We start from the raw sequence: 27,329 nt of genomic DNA on the forward strand, positions 1-27,329 counted from the left end.
TCATCTTCTTAAGATACTCTCCTAGATGATTATCATTACCTAGGTATACAATAGATGTTTAAAGGAATGAAAATAATGAGAATTTAGTTTCAGGTCTCCTATTGACCGTTTATATGCTACCTTAGGGTAGATCACTTAACTATTCTGGGCTCAAGTTGCTTAACCATTCTGGGCTCCTATTTCCTTTTTTTTGAAATGAGGAATTTAACTCGGTGGTCTCTAATGTGTCTTTCCATCATAATTTAACTCTTGCTAAATTTATTAGCACTAAGTAAATGTTTAATGAATTAATAGCTTTGACCACAGAAGGTTCACTTAGCCCATGTCAATTACTGTATGTGACAGGAATTGGTGGGCATCTAATTGTGGTTGAGACTTAGCAAATCTGAATAACTAGGTCACTTTTTTCATTCCTGAATTTTTTGTTCAGTGCATTTGTTGAAGAAAACCCTGCAGAAATGCGAAAAGAACGGGTGGATGGAACAGATCTCTGGGAAAGGGTTCAGTGGCACCTTCCAGCTCTGTTTTCCCTATTACCCCAGGTGAGCATTTAACCTCTAATAGGTCATTGTAAATTTGAAATCTCATTCCAGACTATAGACTTGGTTTAACGTATTTTACCCTTGTTACTGTTACACTGAACCGGAAATACAGTCATCCCCTGGTATATGAGGAGGATTGGTTCCAGGACTGTCCACGTATACCCAAGCCCATGCATACGCAAGTCCGCACTCAGCTCTGCGGAACCTACATATCTGAAAATCTGGCCTTCCATGTACACAGGGGTTTACATCCTGTGAATACTATGTTTCTGATCTGTGTTTGGTTGAAAACATCTGCATATAAGTGGATTATGCAGTTAAAATAAGAACAGGGGAGTTTTGGCTATCCTGCTAGAGCTTATTGTTAGCCAGCTATTCCTGAAACAAACATTAAATTCTTTGAGATCCTTGGGCGGTCATTTTGATCTTCCTTCCTTCTTTATCAAGTAAATGATAATGACAAAAAGATTATTGAAGGATTATATATGTTTTCATTTTCTAATACCAAATGAGTGTTTACAATACCATTGACTATTTACAAGAATCCTAACTCTGCCTTCTTTATACTTTAAAAACAGGGACATTTATTTGAAAACTTGTCTTATATATACCTTACTTATTCATTGAAAACAAAAAAATGTATTGTGTACATCCTATGGGCCAAGCATTGTTCTGTGCACTGGCGCTGTAGCCTTCTTATGCATTAATTTCCAGTAAAGTGCCATGACACACTAAGACCCTATTTTATCAAGACTATAATTTGTAACATGTAACTTACTTATGCTTTGTGTACAGTCATGTTACTTGGCTGAATGTTTATTATATGAATTTTTCAAATGTTAAACATTAAACTTAATTCTCAAAGTCACACACATAAAATGTTATAATTTGCCAGGAGTGGTGTTATGCACCTGTAGTCTTAGCTAGTTAGGAGGCTGAGGTAAGAGGATTGCCTGAGCCAAGGAGTTCAAGTCCAGCCCAGGCAACATAGCGAGACCCAATCTCTGAAATAAATAAATACATATATAAAAATGTCATTATTTTAAGACATATTAAAGGAATCGAGATTTCTGTTTAGAGCAAAGATGAGTTAGGGGATCCTTGCCAAATTTCTCTACAACTTTGAAGAGATTCAGTCTTGAGATCTTTAGACAGTATTATAAGGGCAAAATGTGTACACTGCTATGCAGTCCGTTCTCTGCTGTGGACCCATTGGCTAATATAGTGCCAGTCACATATTAGGAATTTAAGTAATTGTTTACTAAACAAATGATTAAGGATGTTTTTTTATGTATATATTTCTTTTTTTTTTTTTGAGACAGAGTCTCACTTTGTTGCCCAGGCTACAGTGAGTGCCGTGGCATCAGCCTAGCTCACAGCAACCTCAAACTCCTGGGCTTAAGCGATCCTACTGCCTCAGCCTCCCGAGTAGCTGGGACTACAGGCATGCGCCACCATGCCCGGCTAATTTTTTTCTATATATATTTTTAGTTGGCCAGATAATTTCTTTCTATTTTTAGTAGAGACGGGGTCTCACTCAGGCTGGTCTCGAACTCCTGACCTCGAGCGATCCACCCGCCTCGGCCTCCCAGAGGGCTAGGATTACAGGCGTGAGCCACCGCGCCCGGCCTTTATGTATATATTTCTATAAAAGTTTTATTGTGTGCAGAGGGGAGATGGCTTAGTCCTTTTTGGCAGCTGCTTTCCTCATTGCTGCCAAGACCTTGCTTCCTCTTAGCATGGATGTGTGTCCCCACCATTTTCTTGATGAACCTAAGGGCCCGTTTATCGTTGGAGACCTTGAGCAGCTCCACGACACGCAGCTCATACATGGCGAAGCCACTCACCTCTCAGATCTCGGATCACATTCCCCACAAACTTGGTGTGTTTGGTGTGAGACACCTGTGGCAGCGGCTGTGCCTTGGCTTGCTCATGTTCTTGGTCACTTTGTGGCCCTTGTTGAGGCCCACAGCCATGAGGTAGCGCAGGCTCTCCAATGGCTGCTGTGGCAGAAGGCAAGGATCAGTTTTATTAATGGCCAGAGGATGGGAATGAGGTATGATTTGGGACTTTTATAGATTTGTCATAACTTCGTATGTGTATTCAAAATAGGTTAAATTGTAACCTTACATATATAACCTAACTTGACATTTTGGGTGGAAGTTGAGAAGAAGTAGAGAATGTCCAGGGAAGAGCATCTAGGTTCACATTATTTTCCTTGTCTTGCATGGGACTTCTGTTTTACCTAATCTTTTTTTTTCCCCCTTCAGCCCAGGAGTTCTGTTTCCAAAGAAAGAGCCAGATGATTCTAAAGATGAAGATGAAGATGAAGATGAGTCATCAGAAGAAGACTCTGAGGATGAAGAGCCACCACCTAAGAGAAGGTGTGGATGTGTGAAAATCCCTTCTTGTGGAGAGGATAATAAATATTTTAGAGCTGAAAATAGCACTAATAGGAGGGGCTCAAGATAGAAAGTATTTTGATGCTCAGGATCCTTCTCAGGTTGTGTATAACATTTGAATTTAACTTCTCCCTTTAAAAATTCAGGGTCTCTGAACTTATGAAGCACTGTGAGTACATCATTTACTCTGGTCAAACCTATGTGTACCCATAGTTTAGTTATTCAAAGAAAAACAATTCCATATTGCCCTAGGAAAAATATCATGGAATTATGTGTAGACATCCATGAATTGGTTGAATTTTTATACAGTTTTAGTAAAGCTCTAGTAAAAAATTAAGTCACATTTATATTCTTGTTTTTTTTTGGAGACAGAGTCTCGCTGTGTTGCCCGGGCTAGAGTGAGTGCCGTGGCGTCAGCCTAGCTCACAGCAACCTCAAACTCCTGGGCTTAAGCGATCCTACTGCCTCAGCCTCCCCAGTAGCTGGGACTACAGGCATGTGCCACCATGCCCAGCTAATTTTTTCTATAAATATATTTTAGTTGGCCAGATAATTTCTTTCTATTTTTAGTAGAGACGGGGTCTCGCTCTTGCTGAGGCTGGTCTCGAACTCCTGACCTCGAGCAATCCACCCGCCTCGGCCTCCCAGAGTGCTAGGATTACAGGTGTGAGCCACCACGCCCGGCCTATATTCTTAACATAGGTGACTTCTTATGCTATTTCTCCTCATCTGGTTGTCCCAACAAAGAGAATCTCTCATGTATTAGTTCAGGGATCTCCAACCTATGGTGAATTGTATAATTATTTCATCACATATTACAATGTAATAATGATATAAATAAGGTACACTTGTGCTTGAATCATCTTGAAACCATCACACACACACCACACACACACGCGCACACACACACACACACGACCCACTGTGTATGGAAAAATTGTCTTCCATGAAATTGGGTCCCTGGGGACCACTGACTTAGGCTATTAAGTATGAAATGTCTGATTTCCTTAAGTACTAAGCTTGACAGTTGATATCTCTGACATTTCACTTTGGCACTTGTTTTATTTTTATTGTGAAGGTACATCTTCAGTCTTTCAAATGCACGATTTGGCTTGTGATTATCTTTCAAATTTTTTTTAAAGCAATTTTTGTGAAACCACGGAAAAGTCAAAAATTCATGTTATTTTCAAATATGAGTTCCGTCATGGAACCAGTGCAGCACAGACAGCTCAAAATATCAAGTGTTTGAGAAAGATGTGGCTAATGAATGCACAGTACATTGAAGGCTTGAGAAAGTTGTTCCATTCTGGTGATTTTAATTCTGAAAATGAGCCACATGGGCGACCTAAGACCAAGGTGGAAATGATGAGCTGAAAGCTGCAGTAGAAGCGAATCCATCTCAACCTAAGTGTGAATTGGCAGCAAGGTTTAACGTTACTATTCCAACAAAATTGGACCATTTGAAATAAATTGGCAAGGTAAAGAAGCTGGATAGATGGGTACTGCATGAATTAAATGAGCATCAGAAGAGAAATTATCTCGAAGCTTGCCTTTTTTTGCTGTTGCAACATAAAGGGGAACCATTTCTAACGCTATATTGTTACATATGGTGAAAAATGGATTTTTTTTGACCATCGCAAGCTTTCTGCCCATGGCTGGATAAAGATGAACTGTCGAAACACAGTCTGAAACCGAATATTCATCAAAAAAAGCTAATGGTGTCTGTTTCGTGGTCCAGCACTGGTATTACCCACTACAGCTTCTTGAAACCTGGTCACTCAATTACAGTGGATGTCTGCTGCAGCCAAATGGATGAAATGATGAGGATGCTTGCAATGAAGCACCTGAGATTGGTCAGTAGAGACAGGTCAATCATCTTGCTAGACAACACTCTGACCACATGTCGCACAAACAACACTGCTCAAACTGCAGAGGCTGGACTTGGAAACTCTCTGTCATCCACTGTATTTACCAGACCTTGAACCAACTGACTACCACTTCTTCCAGCCTTTGGACCACTTCTTACAAGGAAAAATACTCAATTCTCAACAAGCTGTGGGAAACACCTTTTGTGATTTTTATCGCCACTTGCTCTCCAGGCTTTTTCGCTGCTGGCATAAACAAGCTACTGTTAAGATGGCAAAAATGTGTTGTTAGTTTAGGCACATACTTTAATTGTACTGCTTTTTGTTTGAGATATAATAAACTAAACTTTTGATTCGAAATTGGACATTTCATATTTAATGACCTAATACTAAGTGATTGCCTTTGCTCTTTGGTTCTTGCAGGTTGCAGAAGAAAACCCCAGCCAAGTCCCCAGGGAAGGCTGCATCTGTGAAGAAGAGAGGATCCAAGCCTGCACCTAAAGTCTCAGCTGCCCAGCGGGGGAAAGCGAGGCCCCTGCCCAAGAAAGCCCCTCCTAAGGCCAAAACTCCAGCCAAGAAAGCCAGACCCTCACCCTCAGTCATCAAGAAACCTGGTGGTGGCTCTTCAAAGAAGCCTGTAGCCAATGTGAGAAAGGAAGTGAAATTGCCTGGCAAAGGCAAATCCACCATGAAGAAGACTTTCAAAGCAAAAAAGTAAATTTTATAGGAAAAAAGGGTATCGTGACAAAATTAAAAATCTTATTTTCTAAGGTCAGTGTGCATTTGTTTTAGTTTTTGATGCTTTTAAAATTACATTGTTTTCCTCCCCTGTGAACATTGTGGGGAGGGAATATAAATAAACCAGTTTAGGCATTTGTTAGCTTTAGGTGCTGTTCTTGGTGCCTGCCCCTTCCCTCAGTCATTTTAATTTCTGTAATAATCCTGGACTTTGCTAAACTATGTAGTCTATACTTGTCCTTTTTGTTCTCCTTATCCCAACCGCCATTTGTTTTTATGGTCAGCTTTGCCTTTTTTTTTCCTTCCAGTTTTCTCTAAACATTTGCAAAGATTTTTATATTTGTAGAAAGCATCAAAAACAGTATGCTGGTCAGGTGCTGGAAGTAAAAAGGAGGCAGTATAGCACTGACTGAACATGTAACGCCTCTTGCCTGGAGATTTCAGTTATAGCTATGATAATTAATCTTATTTATAAAAACCACTCCACTAACCCTTTCTCTCCAACTATAAACACAGAGACAGCTTTGGGAATAAGCCAAAAACAGTATGATCTCGTTAGATTTTGAAGATGCATGACTCTTTTGGGTCACCTTTCACATTGACTAATTTCTAGGTATTTTTCACCGGCCTAGAGCATTGCATTCCCTTAACAGCAAGCACAAGTTCTCTATACCACTTGGTTTTTGAGTGAAGAGGAAGTATAGGAATATATTGAATCTGTGATTTCTGGTGTCACCTGTGTTACCAAAAATCAAAACAAATCTTGATCAGATGTTTAAATATATTTTTTAATATTTGGAGCATGAGTTGTTACTTCCTGTTTGCCTTTTTTATAAAGAAATGTTGGAGAGTTGCATCATTGCTAATGTAGAAATGTTAAGTGGAAAAACATACAATTTGCTAAAATAAATTAGATTCCAGATTCATCTGTGGGTTTTTTTCCCCTCCTTTCTTTCCACAGCACTTTTGATATCAAACAAGTGGCTTCCTTTCTGATATACTAAAAAAAAAAGGAAAAGCAAATGAAGCCCTACTACCTAACCCTTTCTTATTTGTATTTGTTTTAGTATTGTGAAGTTGTGTTAAATAGTACTAGCTTTCTACTTGAGAAATACCAGTTTCTGGTTATCATTTCTCTTCCCTGTGGCACTTGACATTTTAATTGTCTTAAGCTTTTTGGCGTACATCTTCTGGCCCCTTGAGTGCTGCCAGAGGCAAAAAATGTTTGTTTTCTTATTCATTCCACTTGCGTTGTCTCCTGGGATCCCTTCTGTAGCCTAAAGTATGGCTGAGAAATGGACTTGAGAAGATTGGCTTGAATTAGGCCATAATCATATGTGATCCCATCATGAGTTCATTGGAATTTGTGTTGCATGTAAGGCAATCTTTCCTGTTGTAAATCTTCCTTTTTTTATGTACATATATTTTGAAAAATATGAATAAACATGAAGTTTTAAAAGCTGCTGAACTGTAGCTTATATTTAAAAGTTTCTAGTATATCCTCAGAAGTAGCTAAGCATTGCCCTCACATGAGCCTTTTCTATTCCTTGCAATGGACACCATCATTTTCCTTTTTAAATACAAGCTCCAGTTTATTTGCTTTTGATGTTTCTAGTTATGTTGAATGCTGATGATTTAATGAATCGGGTTTAAAAATATTTTGTATTTTATTAAGGACCATTTTAAAGATCATAGAGTCCGGTCTTTCATGTTCAATGAATATTCAATGTTCAGATTAAGTCCTTGGACTAGAAAAAATTACAGCACTTCAAAGCATAATAGATAAACCCTAATTCTAGAAAGTAATTCTAATTTCTGTTGTGCTACTTAAATAGCAGCTAACGGCCAGGTGTGGTGGCTCAAGCCTGTAATCCTAGCACTCTGGGAGGCCGAGGTGGGCGGATTGTTTGAGCTCAGGAGTTCAAGACCAGCCTGAGTAAGAGCAAGACCCTGTCTCTACTAAAAATAGAAAGAAATTAGCTGGACAGCTAAAAATATACATAGAAAAATTAGCCGGGCATGGTAGCCCATGCCTGTAGTCCCAGCTACTGGGGAGGCTGAGGCAGTTGGATTGCTTAAGCCCAGGAGTTTGAGGTTGCTATGAGCTAGGCTGACTCTAGCCTGGGCAACAGAGTGAGACTCTGTCTAAAAAAAAAAAATAGCAACTAACGATTCTTAATACTATGGGTATATATGTACCTGTGCTCAGAATTCTCTTCTGGAATCAAAAGTTGGAGGATGTGGGTTGGTTTCTTTGTTTTATGATACTGCTTTTAAGAAGATTTACTGAATAATCACCAGGTGGCTCTATGGTACATCAAGCACTTAAGTGTAGGGTGAAAAGTTTAGATTTAAGGTCCTTTCCAACTCTGACATTCTATTTAACTACAAGGACAGTTTACTTCACATCATGTAAAGGGAAGAGACAAAAGGGTCATTGCTCTTTTCATGAAAATCTTCAACTATCAAAGACATGTACCTTACTTACGTGAGATAAAGGGATGTTTGATTTTTTCCTTCTAGGCATTCTAAATGAGCAGAACACATTTATAATTTTTACTTCTGTTACAGAAAGGGGAATGACAGACCCAAGAGATAATCCCAGAAATCTCTAGCATGGATCAATAGCTTCGGTACTCTGTTGGTGGCTTAGTGAGCTCATTTACAGTGTTTCATACACTCTAAAACTACATATAAGCTACATTTGATAAATGAATCTCAGAAAGTGCTGGGAGATTGTCAGCTTCTTAACGTACAAAATGAGAAAGAAGAGATACTGTTGCTGAGAAACATGGAGACGTTTCCTTAGTCGTATGACAAAAGCATTCAACACAGATGGAACCAAATTCTAACTTCCACATGGACTTGATTAAAGGAATCAATCTTAGATATGTGGGGGTTTTTTTCTTTTTTTGTTTTTTGAGACAGAGTCTTGCTCTGTCGCTCAGGCTAGAGTGCCATGGCGTCAGCCTAGCTCACAGCAACCTCAAACTCCTGTGCTCAAGTTGTCCTCCTGCCTCAGCCTCTGAGTAGCTGGGACTACAGGCACGTACCACCAAGCCCTGCTAATTTTTTCTATTTTTAGTAGAGACCAGGGTCTCACTCTTTATCAGGTTGGTCTCGAACTCCTGATCTTAAGGGATCCTCCCGTTTCGGCCTCCCAGAGTGCTAGGATTACAGGCATGAGCTACCACACCGGGCCCCGATGTGTGTTTTAATCATGTCTAACAGGGAAATCACATAAAAACAAGAGCTAAACAATATGTCAATACCTTTGATGTTTTTTCCATCATTCCTCTTTTACCAAATTTTGTCAGCCCTAGTTAAGCTTTCTTCACCTATTTTTTTTTTTTTTTTGAGACAGAGTCTCGCTCTGTTGCCCGGGCTAGAATGAGTGCTGTGGCGTCAGCCTAGCTCACTGCAACCTCAAACTCCTGGGCTGAAGCGATCCTTCTGCCTCAGCTTCCCGGGTAGCTGGGACTATAGGCATGCGCCACCATGCCTGGCTAATTTTTTCTATATATATTGAGTTGTCCATATAATTTCTTTCTATTTTTAGTAGAGACGGAATCTCGCTCTTGCTCAGGCTGGTCTCGAACTCCTGAGCTCAAACGATCCACCCGCCTCGGCCTCCCAACACCTATTCTTAATACTTACTTTAAAGAGCCAGTGAAATTATTCTCAGGCTGAGATACTCTTGCCATCCTGAGATGTCAGAAGAAAGAAGTTAAGCCAGCCATATTCATTAACTACTGCATTTAACCAACTAAGAGAAACTTTGTCTATTTAGAGATGGGTTTTTTTGTTTTGTTTTTTGAGACAGAGTCTCACTCTTTTGCCCTGGTTAGAGTGCTGTGGCGTTACCTTAGCTCACAGCAACCTCAAACTCTTGGGCTTAAGCGATCCTACTGCCTCAGCCTCCCAAGTAGCTGGGACTACAGGCATGTGCCACCATGCCCGGCTAATTTTTTTTTTCTATATATATTTTTAGCTGTCCAAATCATTTCTTTCTATTTTTAGTAGAGACGGGGTCTCGCTCTTGCTCAGGCTGGTCTCGAACTCCTGAGCTCAAACGATCCGCCCACCTCGGCCTCCCAGAGTGCTAGGATTACAGGCGTGAGCTACCGCGCCGGCCTAGAGATGGTCTTAAGTCTCTCACCCAGACTGAAGTGCAGTGGTGTGATCATAGCTGACTGCAACCTCAAACTCCTGGGCACAGGTGATCCTCCCACTTTGGCCCCCCAAGTAGCTGGGACTCCAGGTATGCTCCACCCCTCCTGGCTAATTTTTAACTTTTTTTTTTTTTTTGATAGAGATGGAGTCTCACTATGTTGCCTAGGCTGGTTTTGAACTCCTAGGGTCAAGCCATCCTCCCGCCTCAGCCTCCCAAAGTGCTGGGATTACAGTCAGTGAGCCACCATGTCTGACCAAGAAACTTTAAAATTTAGGATTATAATTAAAATTTGCCATCTTTGGAACCTGAAAAATCATATTATCTCTTTGAGTTAAGCAAAAATTCTAGTTTTACACATGAAAGGAGAGAAATTCTATTCTTAATTGGAAAAAGACCATTAAACTATTTCCCTGGAGGCTGTGATTGACATTACTTCCTAGCATGCAGAGTTGCTTTTGCATTTTCTTCGTGGAACAGATGGTCACTCACTCCTGCAGAGCTAAGCTAAAGACCCAGAACTATTTAAGCTTTTGGCTTAGAACCACTTGACAAAGATGTGCTTAGAAGCCATTGTAGATGGCCCAGTGGTATCCCTCATCAGTTGTGTTAACTAATCTTTACCATCTTTCCTATGTTCCTTCCTTTCCTCTGTCATTTTCCATAAGATTCTTAATGGCTTTTGGGGAGGTTAGAAAAACTTCTACATTTGATGATTCGATTTTATAAGCTTCATTTTAACTTAAGTTTGTTTTGTCAACAATATGTCAAAGGAGGCCTAAAAAGGCACCTTCCCAAGCTGTTTTTTCAAAAATTACAACTCTTTTATCCTATTGTGTATAACTGTATAATTAACACTATTTGCTATTAAATCTTTGCTTAGCAAAGAGAACTTTCTCTAAGGTGCCTTGAGTATGTCTGATAAAGTTGTAAATTTGGCTTATTATTTAATATAAATAATGGTAATAATACTAATTGAGTTTCTTCCACGTCAAGCTCTGTATATATATTATCTCATTTAATCTAGCAACCCTATGAGATGGTCATTGTTTATTACCCCCATTTTGCAGAAGGGAAAACTGAGGTATAGAGTGTGGTTCAGTAACATGCCCCAGGTCACAGTAAGTGGCAAAGCCAGAATTAGAACCCAGGCACTGAATGCAGGTCCATCTTGATTGTCTCCACTTGCTTATTTTTCAAGCTTTTGAATTCTCCCTTGTCATGCAGCCCAGTAACTCTATATTCTGCTCATGGAAGAGAATGGACTTGTTTAAGAGTGCAGAGGACTTGGAAATGACATTAAGTCAACTTTGCTAATAATTAAGTCAGTGTGGCTGTTGTTTTAAGTTTGATAACTCAAAATTAGACTTTGGATTACTGGGAGATATTATCTCAGCTGCCCTAAAGGTTTTTTTTTAGGACCCTATACTCAAATTCTCAAAGATATATGAAATTATCCCCCATTTTTCAGAAGCAAATAAATTTAGCTGATTTTCCCCAAATTAAACGTAATAAGTGATGGAGTTAAACTCAGGTTTGACTGACTGACTCTCATCTGTTCTCCATGCCTCAGTGGGTTAGTACACTAATAGCTCAGGCAGCAGAGCCTCTGGCAACAAGGGACAAGAGAGTCACACCATAAGATGAATGGGCATTGGTTCCTAGATTTTTTTTCTGATAGGTTTTATCAGGTTTTTTAACTGCTAAGAGGTTATTTAAAGATGAGCAAAAAAAAAAAAAAAAAAATCCAATACAGCCTTGAGTTTCAAAAGCCAGGGAGCAGGGAAGGGAAGCAGGTGGGCTACAGATGTGAGTCCCTTTGCAGCTGTGGCCACCAGAGGCCTAGGCAGCCCTCGGCTGGCTCCCCTGGCAGTGTGGATGCAGAGCAGAGCTACGGAGAAAACCAGAGCTACTCAACGTGTAATCTTTCTTTTTAATCTCCATTAAAGATTGCGAGCTGAAGTTCTTCAGCATATGCATTACTTGAGCATTTGGTTATTACCCGCCTTTCCTTTCTGAAATGCATCCCTCGGCCTCGTATTTTGTCTCTGACAACAACGTGTCTAACAAGTGTTTCTGAGGGGGGAGGGTCCTCTTTTTTATACCTGGTACTTTTCAGTTGGGAAAGAACTAGAAACCATTCCTTGTTCCCCAGCTTCTCAAATGGGGTACAGGTAGGCACAAGATAAACATGGTGCCTCCTTCTGGACCATCAGTTTTATTCAAAGATGGGGGGTGCCATTATGTAAATGGCAACATTGAAGCAAATGGAAGGGAACCCAAAGTCCACAGGCGCTGATGAGATGCAAAGCGAATTCCCAGAGATAACGCTGCAGGAGCAGTTTAGGTAGGCTCTACTGCCTGACCCAAGAGAGGGTGTGTTCACTCTCCTTGGAAAACACTTGAAGCAGTGGCTGGGACCCTCCAAGAGGGTGATTCCACTGTGGAACCAGAACTAGCAGTGTGACCTCAGGCAAGTCACTTTAACCTTCTGGTTCTCCACGGGAATAGGGAGTTGAACTAGATTAGGTCGTCTGTTGCAGCTCTGACATTTCTGATATCTCTCTCCTACTGCAACCTCCGCACTTTCCGCCAACCAGGAGAATGTGCAGGGAGAGGAATTAGGCGGTACAGAGTCGTGGCCTGTTCCCTGCATGGGTGAAAGGGAATCTTTAATCACCCTGTGGATTAGTTTACTAGGGAGCTGTAACAAAATACCACAGACTGGGGGGCTTGAGAGAAATTTGTTGTAATGGTTTTGGAGGGTGGAAATCTGAAAATCAAGGGGTTGGCAGGCCTGGTTCCTTTGGAGGGCCCTGAGGGGAGGATTTGTTCTAGGCCTCTCTCCTTGGTTTATAGATGACTGTCTTCTCTCTGTACTTGCCTATCTCCAAATTTCTTACAAGGACACCGTTGGATGTAATATTGGATTGGGATCTGCATTAATGACCTCATTTTAATTTAATTCCCTCTCTAAAGACCCTATCTCCAAATACACTTACATTCCAAGGTCCTGGAAGTTAGCACTTTAACTTCCAGGTGAGGGGGACGTAATTCAGCCCATAATACTGTCTTAGAACTTTTCAAAAAATCCGTGTTCTAGGTCAGTAATCCCCAACCTTTTTGGCACCAGGGACCGGTTTCATGGAAGAAAATTTTTCCACGGATGGAGGGTGGGAGTCGGGGCGGTGGAGCTCAGGCAGTGATGCACAGCCTGGTTCCTAATAGGCCACAGACCAGTACTGGACCATGGCCCAGGGGTTGGGGACCACAGTTCTAGGTCACTTATTTTCGGGGGTCAATGTTGGAGGTAAGTTGCAGAGACAGCTATCAGGACATACCTGAGAGAACAGATGATGGTCCTCAAGGGTGAGAGTGACGATCACCATGGGAAATGCATGTGGTCAAAAGCAGATGTGAGCCAGGCAAGATGGCTTGCGCCTGTAATCCCAGCACTTTGGGAGGCCGAGGCGGGAGGATTGCTTGAGGCCAGGAGTTGCAGACCAGCCTGGGCAGCATAGTGAGACCCTGTCTATGACAAATTTAAAAATTAGCCGGGCATGGTGGCACACGCCTGTAGTCCCAGCTACTCTGGAGGCTGAGGTGGGAGGATCTCTTGAGCCCAGGAGTTTGAGGCTGCAGTGAGTTATGACTGATGGCACCAGTGTACTCCAGCCCCAGCGGCAGAGCGAGACCTTGTGTCAAAAATAAATAAAAAGCAGATGTGGATGAGATGTTCCTGTGCTCAAGCCCGTGGCAAGCTCACCATCTTGGCTCTGCTTTTCAGTCCTATTGCTGGAGATCAGCTTCTCACTGATGTGGTGACACTTCCCACTCACATTCGTCAGCTGGCAGCTCCAATACCAGATTCTGGGATTTTCGAGAAAAGGGAAGACTGTGACAGCAAGCTCACACCTGTGTGGTTTAGTCATTGTCACTGACTCATCAGGAAATACCATGACATGGCGTGTGCACCAACATATTCAGCAATCATGACTCCCACCCCCACTCCAACCTCAGCTTGCCTTTTTTGTCATCCCTTCCCTGCTTAATTTGGGTATCTCCTTTGGGTGTTGTGTACAAGCGAGCCATTGGTTGAAATTCCAATGGTTGAAATTCTATACCTGCTGGCTCTTAAAAGCTGTATAGTCATGAATGTAAGATTAGATACTTGTGGCAGATGATATATCTGCAGCCTGGCTGTCTTATGCTGCAGTCCTGAGTGGAACTAGGGTGGCTTGCCCAGGAGATGGCTGACACCCACTGAAGTTTGTTACCTTTGATGTAAACCTTTCCGCTTGTACATCTACACCTGTACCTCCATGGTACAAGCTTAGAGTTTCTGTGCTTTTAATGGAATTAGATCCACTGAATTTGGTAACCTGAGGGAAGAGCTCAGATGAGCAGTTACATTACCTTGATATGTAAATAAAAATGAAGAAATGAACTTCAAATGTATAAATACATTAGGTTTTGAAACCTTGTATTCCTGAGGGGATCCTTGGTGGTAGTAAAGTCAGTAGCCAATGTCACATACTTTGAAAATATTTATCTTTCCAGATCTAGTTTTTGTGGTATTCCATGTGTTTTATTGTAAATCTCTGTATCCCTGGGACCTAGCACAGTGCCTGCCACTCTTGTCTCGATCTTCTGTCCCCTCCTGAGGAAGATTTAGAAGGCAGGGTTCTCCCTCTGGTTTTATTTTGTTTTATTTTTTCCTGAGACAGGGTCTTGCTCTGTTGCCCAGGCTAGGGTGCAGTAGCATCATCATAGCTCAAAGCATTCTTTTTTTTTTTTTTTTTTTTTGAGACAGAGTCTCGCTTTGTTGTCCAGGCTAGAGTGAGTGCCGTGGTGTCAGCCTAGCTCACAGCAACCTCAAACTCCTGGGCTTAAGCGATCCTACTGCCTCAGCCTCCCGAGTAGCTGGGACTACAGGCATGCGCCACCATGCCTGGCTAATTTTTTCTATATATATTTTTTAGCTGTCCATATAATTTCTTTCTATTGTTAGTAGAGACGGGGTCTCGGTCTTGCTCAGGCTGGTCTCGAACTCCTGAGCTCAAGGGATCCTCCCGCCTGGGCCTCCCAGAGTGCTAGGATTACAGATGTGAAGCACCATGCCCAGCCTCCGTCTGGTTTTAACTATTTCATCATCTGAACTTAATTCCTTTAATTCCTTGGTCTTTTGTCATTTTGACCTGAAACAAATTCCTGTTACTATTTTAAAAATTCCAAGTATCAGAATGATCGTACACATCAGAAACTTGTTAGCGTCAGTATATAATAGACCTGTGCCTTGTGTTGTTTTCTCTGAATAGTCTCAAAACGGGGACTGTGGATCTAGTAGTTGGCAATTCCTCTATTTAAAATTCATGGGTTTTTTTTAGAACGCTAGGAATTAACCCGTTATCCTTTGTGTACCCCGAGTTTCATAAGTTGCTTTTGCAGAGAGTAGGACCAACGTAAACCACCGTGTTCCTTCTCGTCGCTGGGCTCCAGGCCGTCAGATGGCTGTGGTGAAGCGTCTCCCGCACACTTGACACCGGAAGCCAGTAAACACTGGCCGTCCTATCACATACAAAAGAAAATCAAGAATAAAAGCAGGGTCTAATATTAGCTAATATTTACTGAGCGCTCCGCTTACTACGGGTCAGGTCCTGTGCCCACGGAACTCACTGGAATCCTCACACCGCAGTGAGTCAAGCCTGAGTAACATCCTTTACGGCTCACTCAAGGATCACCAAAGATGAACTTGCTTGCCCAAGGTTGCACTAGTAAGGTGAAGTGCCCAGATTTGGGACCACACCTCTGACCATTACACCTCACTGCTGCCCCGGGAAGGGTTTCCAGATGCTCTCAGGAGACAAAGCCAATGTCTAGTATGGCCCCAGGGCTCAAAGCTGCCTCCTCTGGAACTCCCCGGCCCTCAAAGCCAGGCGGACTGTCTCTGCCGCGGCCGCGCTGTCAGGGTCAGGGCGCTCACCTGCTGGGCTGCAGCCTTTGCTCCCCCACGGGGAAGCCAGCCCGTGTCCTGGCCTTTCTGTGGTGTGGCACATGGGCAGTTTCTGGTGTCTTCTTTCTGCAGCTTTCGGGTTTAATACACACCAAAGCCTGGGCTCACTCGGACTTGCTATTTATTTTTGGCATCTGCAGGGCGCCTAGCCTGATGTGCTCTCGGGCTCACGCCTGGGGCTGACACTCTGGCTACATTTGCTGACCCGTCCCCCCTCTAAGTGGATTTCCGTGTGACCCAAAGGACGGGGTCACGGCCCGTGTGCAGTGATGACCGTTCGTTCCAGACTTCTCGGTGCCGGGCCCGAGCTGCAGGCTCGGTCAGTGCGGTCGGTCCTCGCCTGAGAGCGGCCCGCGGGGAGGCAGGGAGGGAGAGGACGCGCCACGACCGCGCTCCCCGGGAGGACGCCAGGTTCTGTCCCGCGAGCGGCGCATGGAGACCCTCCGGCGCAGCGCCCGCACTCGGCTGAGGGGGCTTTCGAGCAAGCAAGCAAGACCGCCGCAAGGGCTCTGCGGACAGCGGAGAGTGACTGGTGGTCCTGGAAGGCTTCTCGAAGGAGGCGCTGCGGGGCCCGCAGCTGGGACAACGAGGAGGAGCTAGCCGGGGGGCGGGCGGGGCAGAGGCTCTCCGGGAGAAGGGAGAAGGGACCCGTAAGTGAGGCCCGGGGATCCGGGGCCCCCAGCCCAAGAAGGGGGCCCCTCCTCTCGCCGGCTCAGCCCCGCCCTTTAAGGCGGAGCGCTGCGGCGCGGGCTACCGTGGGCGGTGCCAGGGCCCCTTGCGGCCGCCGATTGGGCGGCGCGGCCAAGCGCAGCGGCTCCGCGGGCGCCGATTGGTGGGCGAGGCGGGCGGTCGCCGCCAGGTGATCTGGGGCCGGTTCCCGGGGCCACGTGGGGGGCGCGCGGGGCGGGGGTGGCGAGAAGCGGGGGGCGGGCCCGGACGCGGGGCTGGGGCGCGGGGACGCGTGGAGCTGCGCTGGTTCGAGCTGCGGAGACCCGGCTGGAGCGCGGCGGCTGCGGTGAGTGAGCGCCGGGCCGGGACCCGGCGGGCGCGGGGCTCGGTCGCGGGCGCTGAGGTGCGGGGAGGGTCCCGGAGAACTGGAAGCACCCTGTCCCTGCGTGCCGTCACCCCATCTGCGGTCACCTGCGCCATCGCCCTGTGCCCCGGGCGGGGGCTGTGGCTCCCGGGAATGACTGTAAGACGGCGGGTCGGTCTCCCTCTCGGTGCCGCGCTCTGCGCCCCGCTGGGTCCTGAAAACGGCACTTTCCGCTCAAATGTCGTCTGCTCGGAGCGGCCGTCCTCGACCACGCTGCGTTCAGGCGCACCCGAACACGCACGCACCTCGTTTTCTCCTCACCCCGCAGTGTCTTTCTGCACATCGTTTGCCGCCCCCAGCCCGGCCCCCACCCCAGCTTGGGCGCCCCAGAGGGCGGGGACTTGGGGACTTTGGGCCCCAGATAGCGGGCTCGGAAATAGTGGAGCGACGACAACCGGCAGGCGACCCCGAGCGATGCCCGCTTCACAGCGGACGAACCGGGGCCGGGAAGTAACGCGACTCGCCCCGGGTCACGGCAGCCCACCTTGCTGGCCCCGCAGTCCGTGTTGCTGACCCCTGGCTGCGGGGTCTTCATTCTCCGCGACTCCGCGAGCCCGGGCAGGCGGGAGTGAGCCCGGGCAAGGAGGGGGGCGCCAGGGAGAGGAAGCCGCGGTTCTGCTGGTCGGATCAGCGCCGCACCTGGGGCCACGGACGCCAGCGGTGGACACGCTGCGTATGTGGGGGAGGGCAGTCCGAGCAGAAGGGCACTGCCATGGCCTGGGGATAGGGCTCCAGAGCCCTGGGTTCCTTCCCAGCTCTCCCACTTACGCTGTGTGACCTCGGGCAAGTGACTTCACCTCCCTGAGCCACCATTTGCTGAGCCCAGGGTCTGCAGGCTGAGAAGGTGGGTAGGTACAGTGCAGCAGAGAGCCAGCCCCTGTGCTTGACCCAGGAGGAAGGTCAACCCATCCGGTCCCCTGTCTCTAACCAGGGCCTCCCAGAAAACCTCAGAGGAACAAGAGGGGTGCCTCAGCCTCATTCCAAATGTGTCCCCTTAGGAAGGTGCTGGCCCGGCCAGCCTCTTGTGTCAAACCTCAGAAAACCAGGTCTGATCCAAAATGGGCAAGCAGGTCTGTTTCCAGGGTTAGGGTGAGCCTGCTGTCCTCCCTGGGAACTCCCACCTCCCCCCAACTCCAGGGCTGGGGCTGAAATGCCTGTGCCCTCAGGCTTGGGAGGGAGATGGAAGAAGGGAGAAACTTCAGTTTCCAGGGAGGCTAAGGACCAGGGGGAAAGATCGGGTAATGGGGGAGAGGGGGTGGCCCAGGAGGGAGGGCCTTACCCCAGCCAGGACGCTGGGGACACGGAGAGCTGCAGCTGGGGCTCTGGAGGGGGAGGCTGGCTTAGACAGCTGCCTCTGCCAGTGTGTGTGTGCGTGAGCGTGAGCATGAGCATGCAAGTGTGCGGTCGCGTGCGCTCCTTTCCAACTCACACTCTGGGTGCTTGAGGATGGCCAGCGTGCCCTCCTCTCCCTCCTACCGGCTCTCCTTTCTCTCTCTTCTTTTGTCTGCTCACCCCTCTCTGCCCCCGCCTCTGTCCACCGCCTTTGCATCCTCGGTTCTTTCCCTCTCTCCCTTTTGTCCCATTTGTTTTTTGGTCTCTGCCTCCTCCCTCCCCACCGCCTGCCATCTAAGGTGGCTTCACTGGAAGCTCCACCTCCTTACCTGGAGCAGGTGTCTCGTGGCATTAGTGCCGGTCACACAGCTAACTTTGCTTTATTTAAACATAAAAGGTACTAAAAGTAAAGGATACGATGTGAAAAATGATCAGGATCAAAAAGTGGAGGGTGCCAGCCCGAAACAGCGGGAGGGCAGACAGGATGAGAGGGGAGCTAGGGAAGCCTCAGGGGTATTTATTTTCCAGCTTGTCGTCTGTGCTGGCTGCTCATTGGAAGTAGATCACTGCTGGCCCCTCCACCCTGGCCTGAGCCTGGGGTTGAAGGTCAGAGGCCGGCAGAGATAGGGGCCTTTGTTCCTGGCTCTTGGTGCTGAAAGTGTCAGTTCCAAAGCACCCAAACCCTCCCTCTTTCTCCAAAGACTCCCCACAAAGGTGGTGAGTTGGGGCACACCCAGGACACACCCTTTCCTGCCCACAGCTCTGTCTGATACCTGCTCTCTTCTGGCCTTCCCCTGCCTTGCCCTCCAAGACTGAGTGGTCTCCTGTGGGCGTGGCCTGGGGCAAGGAGCAGGGTGAAGGTGGTCAGACCCTGCTGACCTCCCAAGCTACCCCTGAGTGGCAGGCTTTGGGGTCCCCCATGTGCTGTGAAACTATTTGTTGAGCATCTGCTCCCAGCCCGGCTGGCACCGAGCGGGTGCCTGCTTCTCCGCTTGGTTCTCTTCCGCTGCTCCCAGGTTTGCAGACGGGGCAGTGGAGGCTCAGGGAGTTGTGGCAGCTTGCCCGGAGTCGCACAGGATTTGGACCCAGGTCTCTCTGATCCCAAGTTAGTGATTGTGAGTAGGCTGGTGAGAGGGCCAGCCAGGATATGGGAGGGACGTGGCTTTCTAATTGGCCCCAGAAAGGCTGGGGAAGCTGAGTCCTTGGGGACCTTGGGAGAGGCAGTCAGCCATTCTTCTCGTAGTCATAGGTCTGTTGATGCATTTATTCAGCATCTATTGAGCACCAGCTGTGGTCCTGGGCTCTCAGGGGAAATGAGGACAATCTTGTAAGGCCCCTCTCTCCTTCTCCTCCACTAGTGGGTCTGGGAGAAGAGTCCCAGGAAAGACCAGAACCAGGCTGGGCTGGGGGGCAGGGGCGGTGGGTGCTCCTCAGCGCCCCAGGGCAGCTGTCCACCTTCTCCGCATCCCGACTGAGTATCGGCACACTGTCTGGTTGAGTACCGGTCTGCACAATCTGCAAGGGGCTGGGGGCTTCGTGAAGGGACTGGTGTCTGGCTGGGCCGAATGAGCAGGGGCCCCCTCAGCTCTGGCCATCAGCTTTTAGCCACCTGCAGTGGCTCCCACTGCCCCCAGGGCAGAGCCTGAGTTCCCTAGTCTGGCATTTAAGGCTGATCCCAAACTGGTCCTGGCCTGCTGCTCTGGTGAGGACTCCCTGAGGGCCCCAGCAGCTGCTCTCCCCACTCTGGGCCTTGGCAGACTCTGTTCTCACTGATGTCACCACCCTCCTCTTTGGTGGAACCTTAGCAGGCACCCTCCCTTCCCTTGGGTACTTTGTATAAGCTGGTAGGAGTCTGTCCCCTGACTGACTGCCACCCCTTGGGGGCAGAGACTGAGCACTTGGTCTTCAGGGTTTGCTGAGTGAATAAGACAGGAACCCAGGGCATGAACTGCCACCCAAGATCTTGTTCTGTCACCTAGGCTGGAGTGCAGTGGCATGATCATAGTTCATGGCAGCCTCAAATTCCTGGGCTCAGGGTGATCCTCCCACCTCAGCCTCCCAAGTAACTGGGGTGGCAGGTGTGCACCACCACACCTGGCTACTTTTTTAAAATATAATTTGTGGAGATGGGGTCTTGCTATATTGCTCAGGCTGGTCTCAAACTCCTGGACTTAATTGATCCTCTGATCCTCCTGTCTTGGCCTCCAAAGTGCTGGGATTACAGGCCTGAGACACTGGCCACTCTTCAGATCTTGACCCAAATCTTACCTCCTCAGGGAGGGCTTCTTGGCTTTAATCAACCCCCAACCTGGTGTTTCAGATCCTCTTCCCTTTATCACCATCTAACATATTATCTATCTTATTATTCAGTTTATCATCTTTCTCCTCAACAAGAATGTCAGCTCCATGAGGGCAGGCAGAGATTTCATCATTTTGGGGGAGAGCTGTGTCCCCAGTGCCCAGGACATTGCTGGGCACATAGCAGGTGCTCAGGAATGAATGAATGAGCAAATGAACTCACTGGCCGGTTGGGGGCGCTGTGGCTTGCCTACTCGCAAACCAGCCCTTCTCTTCCTGCCCTTTGCAGCCTTCTCTCCTGCAGAGCTGGGAGCCGGGCACCCTGGGGGCCATGCAGAAGGCCGGGGCACGGGGCCGCAGGGCGTCTGACTGCGGGCCAGCCCCTCTCCAGCCCAGGTGCATCACCAAGTTTGCCCAGGTGGGTGCGGCTCCCCGTCCGGGTGGTCCTTGGGTGGCAGGCCCTGGGGGTGGGGAGGAGCTGGCGGTCAAGGACCCATTTCTAGGTCTTCCTTCCCTGGCCCACGCTTTGGAGTGTGTGTGCACACAGGCGGGGAGGACACCTGAGAGGGCTAGAGTGGCTCAGCCAGGGTCACCTGCTGGGACAGCAGCAGAGCATGAACCGTGCTGTGCTGCTGTCTGAGGCTGGCAGGGCAGAGGGTACCTGGGGGGCCTGACTCCCTGTCCTTCCCCTCCCACCCTCCCTGCCGAGCAGTACGTGGGCTCCTTCCCTGTGGACGACCTGGACACACAGGAGAGCGTGTGGCTGGTGCAGCGACAGCTGTGGGCACTGAAGGTGGGTGGGCTGGGGGGCTGGGAGGGCACTTCCCTGGGAGAGATCCCAGCCTTGGAACGACCCCACCAGACCAGATCCCTTATGCCGGGGACTCCCTTCCTCTGGGCTGTCTGTGACCTGCACCCCACAGTTGGAAGACACAGATGGGAGAAATGGGAGTTGGTCATAACGTGGCCCTCGATGGCCCTGGTTGGGGGATGTTCTGCCGGGAGCCATCCACACTTCCCCGGGCTCAGGCCCTGAGTCCCTCATCCCTGACCAGCCCTTGGTGGATGGTACTGAGGGCAAAGCCTGGGAGGTGACACCTGCCCCCCTAACTCTCTTTCCTCCAGGACTGTCCCCGACGCCGGGCTGTCATCCTGAAATTCAACCTTCAGGGACTCAAGATCTACAGTGGGGAGGGTGAGGTAGGAGCCCGTGTGGGTGCAGGTGAGGACTGGATAGGGCCAGGTGTCTCCTCCCTCAGGCTGTGTTCACCTGCGCCCGGGTCCTGGCCCCAGGCTTCCCACAGTCTGCTCTGGGCCTTTGGACTTTCTCTCTCCAAGGACCCACCTCCCAGGGCAAGCTCCAGGCCACAGTTACCTGCAGGCCTCCAAAATCTCCTGGGCGGGCAGGGGGCCAGCTCCTGGCCTGAGCACTGGAATCTTCCAGCACTATGAGCTTTTCGAAGGTGCCCTGCCCAGTCTCGGCTGGTGGGCCATGGACAGCCTCTCACAACTGTGGCAGGGGCCAGACTCGGGCTGCGGGCCAGTGGGAGCCCCTGCCTGGCCGCCCTGCCCCTCCCGCAGTTTGCGCACGCTCCTCTTGGGGCAAGCTGATGGTGGGAGCTCGATAACTGCATGCCAGCCTGCGCCCCATAGCTGCGGTGCATACGGTGTCCCAGAGCTGGTCATTGCAGGGCCCTGGGGTCAGGTCTTGTGCCACTTGCATGAGGTCCCACTGACCCCCACCAACAGCCCTATCAGAGAGATACTGGTATTCTCCCCACTTGACACATGTCACAACAGAGGACTGTATTCACCTGCCCAAGTCACATGGAAGATGAGTGACAGAGCCAGGATTCGAAACCCCTGACTTGAAACCTGGCGTGTAATCCCGGTGCCTGCTGCTGCCTTTCTCTGGGACCCCAGCAGGCCGTACCTGCCCTGCCCTCGGTTCCCTAGCGTAGGGGGCTGGTCCCCAGCCCAGGGGCCACGAAAGATGGACGGGGGTTTGGGACTGGGCAGGCCTGGGAGAAGGGAGGATTTCCTCCCCCAGGACTGGGGTGGCCCTCAGCTGGGCGTGCAGGCTGGAGAGCAGGTGGGGGGCCCCCAGGGCTGAGGCCAGGTGCTGGTCTGAGGGGCCTTCATGCCCGCCGCCCCCAGGTGCTCCTGATGGCGCATGCCCTGAGGCGCGTGCTCTACTCCACCTGGTGCCCTGCTGACTGCCAGTTTGCCTTCATCGCCCGCAACCCACGGAGCCCGGCCAGCAAGCTCTTCTGCCACCTGTTTGTGGGCAGCCAGCCTGGAGAGGTGTCTGGGGCCCGAGGCAGGGGGACCACGACCGAGGCTGGGCGGGGGTGTGCTGGGCATCAGGACAGATCCCAGGGACAGAGGCCTTTGAGGGTTAAGCCAAGGTGGCCTGAGTCTCCTCCAAGCATATGCCCCTGGCCACACTGGCTTCTTCTGTGGCTCTGCCCGCTGAGGACACTACAAAGCAAGTCAGTGGCTTCAGCGTTCCCTGGGGCCTGGGTGGGAACCTGGCCGGTGACGCTGTCAGGCCTCTGCTCGTGCTGTTCCCTCTGTGTGCAGTGCCCCTCCATTTCTCGTCCGGACAGATTCTGACTTGCCCTTCAAGGCTCAGCCCACGTGTATGTGAACCCCACCTTGACTCCTCTGGACGGCCCCTCTCTTTGGGGTCCTGTGACATGAACTGCACTGTATCATCAGTCTGTCCCTAATTACAGACACCTGGGTTCTGTGAGAGCAGTGCCCTGGTCCAGGTCTTGAGATGTGGCAGTGCTTGGCCCTCTGTGGTCGGGTGGGGGCGAGGGGGTGGGCAGGTAGATCAGGGAGTCAAAACCAGTTTGACCGTCATGAATGACAGGGCTGTGGCAACCAGTCGTCTGGCAAGCAGAGCCTGGGTTTGGTTTCATCCAGTAAGCATTTGCTGTCATCCTGTATGTCGAGCCCTGTGCTGGACGCTGGTGTGACAGGTGGCTGAGACATGGCCCTCGATCTTCTGAAACTTAAGGTTCTAACATGTTGGGTCTGGATGGTGTGTGTGGCAGGTAGAATGTGCTGGCCCCGAAAAAGGACTAGGCCCACACTGGCAGTTTTCTGTGCTCCGTTTCATTAACTCCTCAAAGGAGCACAGAGGACAAGAACAAGGCTCAGAGAGTGCCGTGTTCTGCCCAGGGTCACACAGCAGCTGCTAAGTGACAGAGCCAGGATTGGAGCCCAGGTTCTGACTCCAGGGACTGCGCTCACAGCCATTCCTCCAAAAGGCACTGACTGACTGCACAGGGCAGGAGTGGGAAGCCCATGGCTAGGGGTGCATTTTGGCCGCGGTTAGATTCTCTGCTCCATTCAGGATTTCTGGCACAAAGTAGGTGCTCAGTATTTGTTAAGTAAATTAAGGAAACTGGTGAGGAGCCTGATGGTGGTGAGCTTTTGAGGGATAGTTTTCCCAGGAGGAATGGGGAAGAGCATTCGAAGCCATGGGGCTGCACGCATCCATGGAGGGAGGGCTGATGGCTTTGGCGTTCCCTGGGAGAGCTCCTCCAGCTGAGCCCACCTCTCCCCCCAGGTCCAAATCCTGCACCTGCTACTCTGCCGCTCCTTCCAGCTTGCTTACCTCTTGCAGCACCCTGAGGAGAGAGCACAGCCCAAGCCCTGCCCAGGGCCTTCAGGGGACATGCCCCAGAAGCCACTACCCAGCTCTGGAGGACCCTCTGGCCTGGTGCGGGAGCCCTTCGGCCGTGACCAGCTCTCACAGAATGTCCATGCGCTGGTCTCCTTCCGGCGGCTGCCAGCAGAGGGGCCAGTGGGCAGTGGGGTGAGCAGCACCCCAGCCAGGGAGTGGGCAGTGGACAAGGGAACTGGGCAAGGGATGGGGGTCACATTGGAAGGGTGGACTTCAGTGGGGGGTTTCACCCAGCCTGACATGGCTGGGCCTGAGTCTGCCTGCCCGTGGGCTCCTCTTGGTGCCTTAGAAGGAGCTATCAGATTTAGAAGGCCGCGGGGGCCCCCGCCATGTCCGCCTGGGGAATCCCTACTGCTCACCCACATTGGTGCGCAAGAAGGCCATTCGCAGCAAGGTGATCCGCTCGGGGGCCTACCGAGGCTGCACCTACGAGACTCAGCTGCAGCTGTCGGCTCGGGAGGCCTGTGAGTTGCAGGAGCACGCCTGCCCCGTGTGCACCTGGAGCACGTGCCTGTGTGCTCCTGCGCCAGTCAGAGAGGGTGGGCGTGAGTGCACATCCCTGCAAAGCTGTGGCTGCCCCTCCAAGGGGATGTCTGTGCGCGTGTGTGTGCCCAGGGCTTGCACAGTGGCTATGTACAGCTGGGTCTGGACTGTAACTGGTGCGTGGGGGTGCCCGTGTGTGCATGTGTCTGCTGTAGGCTGGCCGAGTGCCTGCTGGGCAGGGCGGGAGGCATGGTGAGGAGACAGACATGGGGCCGGTGGCCGTAGGGCAAGCTTGGCATGGGAGGGTTTGGCCACTCTCCCTCTGACCCCTCGGCCATCTCCATAGTTCCTGCTGCATGGGAGGCATGGCCCCGGGGGCCTGGTGGCCCCTCATGCCTGGTGGAGAGCGACGGCAGCCTGACAGAGAACATCTGGGCCTTTGCTGGCATCTCCAGGTAGGAGGGGCCTGGCCTGATGCCAGTCTGTTGGGGTGGCCAAAGAAATGGGCTGTGGGCTTCCCCAGGGCCCTGAGGTGCACACTCTTGTGCAGAGCACTGCCAACCTCGGTGGCCTCAGGCCCGGGATTCCACCTCCCGGCCCTCAGTTTTCTCAAATGTAAAATGGGGACAATGAAAGGACCTTCATGGCAAGGTTGTGAGAAGATCAAATGAGGTAATTCAGGCAAAGCTCTCAGTCCCTGGCCTGTGGCAGGGCAAGAGCTCCCTAAATGTCAGCTCCTTAAACCTCTCTCCTGATGGGGTCTTGCAGCTATGAACAATTACGGACCCTCTGGAAACCTTTTAAGCCTCTAAAAGCTTCCTTTCATTGAGCGTTGAGCAGCTACTCGGGGTCCGGCTTTTTTTTTAAGAGACAGTTTTGCGCTGTCACCCAGGCTTGAATTCCCAGGCTGGAGTGCAGGGGCGCCGTCGTAGCTCACTGCCTGCAGCCTCGAACTCCTGGGCTCAAGCGATTACACCTTCCAGCTCCTCCCAAAGCACTGGGGTTACAGACTTGAGCCACCGCGCCTGGCGGGCTGTGGTTTTAAGGGCATTTGATCCTGTTATGGGCTGTTATGCCATTGCCCAGGGAGCAACCTGAGCTGGGCCCAGACTAGGGGTCCTGCCTTCAGCCACCCACTCTGTGTCCCCAGGCACTGTGCCCTCGCCCTGCTGCGGAGAGACGTGCTCGGGGCCTTCCTGCTGTGGCCTGACCCGGGCACCAGCGGCCAGTGGTGCTTGTCGGTGCGCACGCAGTGCGGCGTGGTGCCCCACCAGGTCTTCCGGAACCACCTGGGCCGCTACTGCTTGGAGGTGAGTGAGCGGCCTGCCGCGCCCTGGCCCCGCCCCGTCGCTGGCCCCGCCCCTGCCCTTCATGCCCCGCCCCATTCTAACCTCTGAGGTCCTGAGCCTGCCTCGCCCCCATTCAGGTCCCATTGGCTCCCTCTGGCCCCGCCCCTTAGCCGATTCCCTCCCACCTCCGCTGCCCTCATTGGCCCTGCTGGCCCACTTGGCCCCGCCTCTGCCCTGCTGGCTCCGCCCTGACCTAAAGACTTGGGAGGACCAGGGAGGTGCCTGGTCCCTGAGGGCCCGCTCTCCAGAGGGGCCTTTTAGAGGGTGCAGCTAATAGTCTTGGGCCTCACATTTCTATAGGAATCCTGGCTTTTAAATCCTGCTTTCCCACACCCCACCCCATCTTAGAAGAGGAGGAAACTGACTCAGAGGCCAGGGCTTGCCTGAGTTCCGTTCGGGTGTCTTGTCCTGCCCCCGGGTTTCCAGAGAGTGGGAGCGGTGGCAGGGGTTTTCACGTGTGTGCCCCTACTTCCACGCTAAATGTCTCAGAGAGGAAATGGTGTCTGTCTGTTCCATGGCAGCACATGTGACCTCTCTGACCTCTATGTCCTGCTCTCTAAAATGGTCAGCCTCCTGTGGGAGGGGGTGGCTGGCATGAGCCATGGGGAAGAGGACTGGAGCTGAAGCCCTTTCCTCGCCTAGCACCTGCCAGCAGAGTTCCCCAGCCTGGAGGCCCTGGTGGAGAACCACGCTGTGACGGAGCGCAGCCTCTTCTGCCCCCTCGACATGGGCCGCCTGAACCCCACCTATGAGGAGCAGGACTGCCGGCCCGAGGGCAGGCTGCCCCGGACTCTCTGGCCCCTCAGCCATGCCAAGTCCGAGGCAGAACTGCAGGGCCTGGGCTAGGAGGCGGGTCCCCACTCCCCAGACCCCAGCTTACCCTGGCCCTGGCCTCAGCAGCCTCTGCCCATCTTGCACCCCACTGGTCACCAGTTCGATCTAGTCACCTTGCCCCTTGGACCAGTCTTCCATTGCTTCACTGCGTGTGGGAGGGGAGCCCTGAGATTGGGGATTGCCAGTGGCTTCTTGCAGGGCATGTGGCCCCCCCAGATTCCAGGAGGGGCAGGCGAAGCTCCAGGCTTCCGATAACTTGCTGGGTGACTTCGGATGCTTGTCATTTCTGGGCTTCCACTTTACTCCTAAGGTGGGAGCTTGTTGGTGATGGAGGTGCAGCCCTCTCCTAAGGGGGCCAGGCCTTGGGTCCCTGACTGGGAGTTTCCAGAGAGCTCCTGACAGAGGAAAGCAGAAAAGTGAGGGAGAAGGGCTTGGGGAGGCAGGGCTGAGTTCCCACTTTGGGCAAACATCTGGGGGTGAGCCACCTCTCTGTGAGAGAGCAGAGGTGACCC

At 50.4% G+C, this 27,329-nt stretch overlaps 2 protein-coding genes and 1 pseudogene across 8 annotated transcripts in view; 2 read left to right on the forward strand and 1 right to left on the reverse strand.

Moving 5' to 3' along the window:
* Positions 1-7,010, forward strand: part of HP1BP3 (heterochromatin protein 1 binding protein 3) — a 41,698-nt gene extending 34,688 nt beyond the window's left edge. For all 7 annotated transcript variants that reach the window (XM_045548505.1, XM_045548509.1, XM_045548506.1 and 4 more), the window contains 3 exons: positions 431-542; positions 2,813-2,926; positions 5,233-7,010. In XM_045548505.1, coding sequence (XP_045404461.1) covers positions 431-542; positions 2,813-2,926; positions 5,233-5,527 — 521 coding nt within the window. In that variant the 3' untranslated portion in view covers positions 5,528-7,010. The remainder of the gene's footprint in view (positions 1-430; positions 543-2,812; positions 2,927-5,232) is intronic.
* On the reverse strand, positions 2,224-2,740 carry LOC123634155 (annotated as a pseudogene).
* A 9,531-nt stretch (positions 7,011-16,541) lies between the features above and the next one.
* SH2D5 (SH2 domain containing 5) lies at positions 16,542-27,140 on the forward strand. The gene is made up of 10 exons (XM_045548515.1): positions 16,542-16,563; positions 20,744-20,872; positions 21,167-21,247; positions 21,580-21,654; positions 22,612-22,758; positions 24,035-24,283; positions 24,441-24,615; positions 24,981-25,089; positions 25,785-25,944; positions 26,626-27,140. Exons 2-10 carry the CDS (start codon positions 20,786-20,788, stop codon positions 26,827-26,829), a joined length of 1,287 nt encoding a protein of 428 aa, XP_045404471.1. The 5' UTR covers positions 16,542-16,563; positions 20,744-20,785; the 3' UTR covers positions 26,830-27,140.
* Positions 27,141-27,329: the final 189 nt, after the last annotated feature.

The sequence above is a fragment of the Lemur catta genome, chromosome 3, assembly GCF_020740605.2.
Source record: "Lemur catta isolate mLemCat1 chromosome 3, mLemCat1.pri, whole genome shotgun sequence".
In the NCBI taxonomy this organism is placed as follows: Eukaryota; Metazoa; Chordata; class Mammalia; order Primates; family Lemuridae; genus Lemur; species Lemur catta.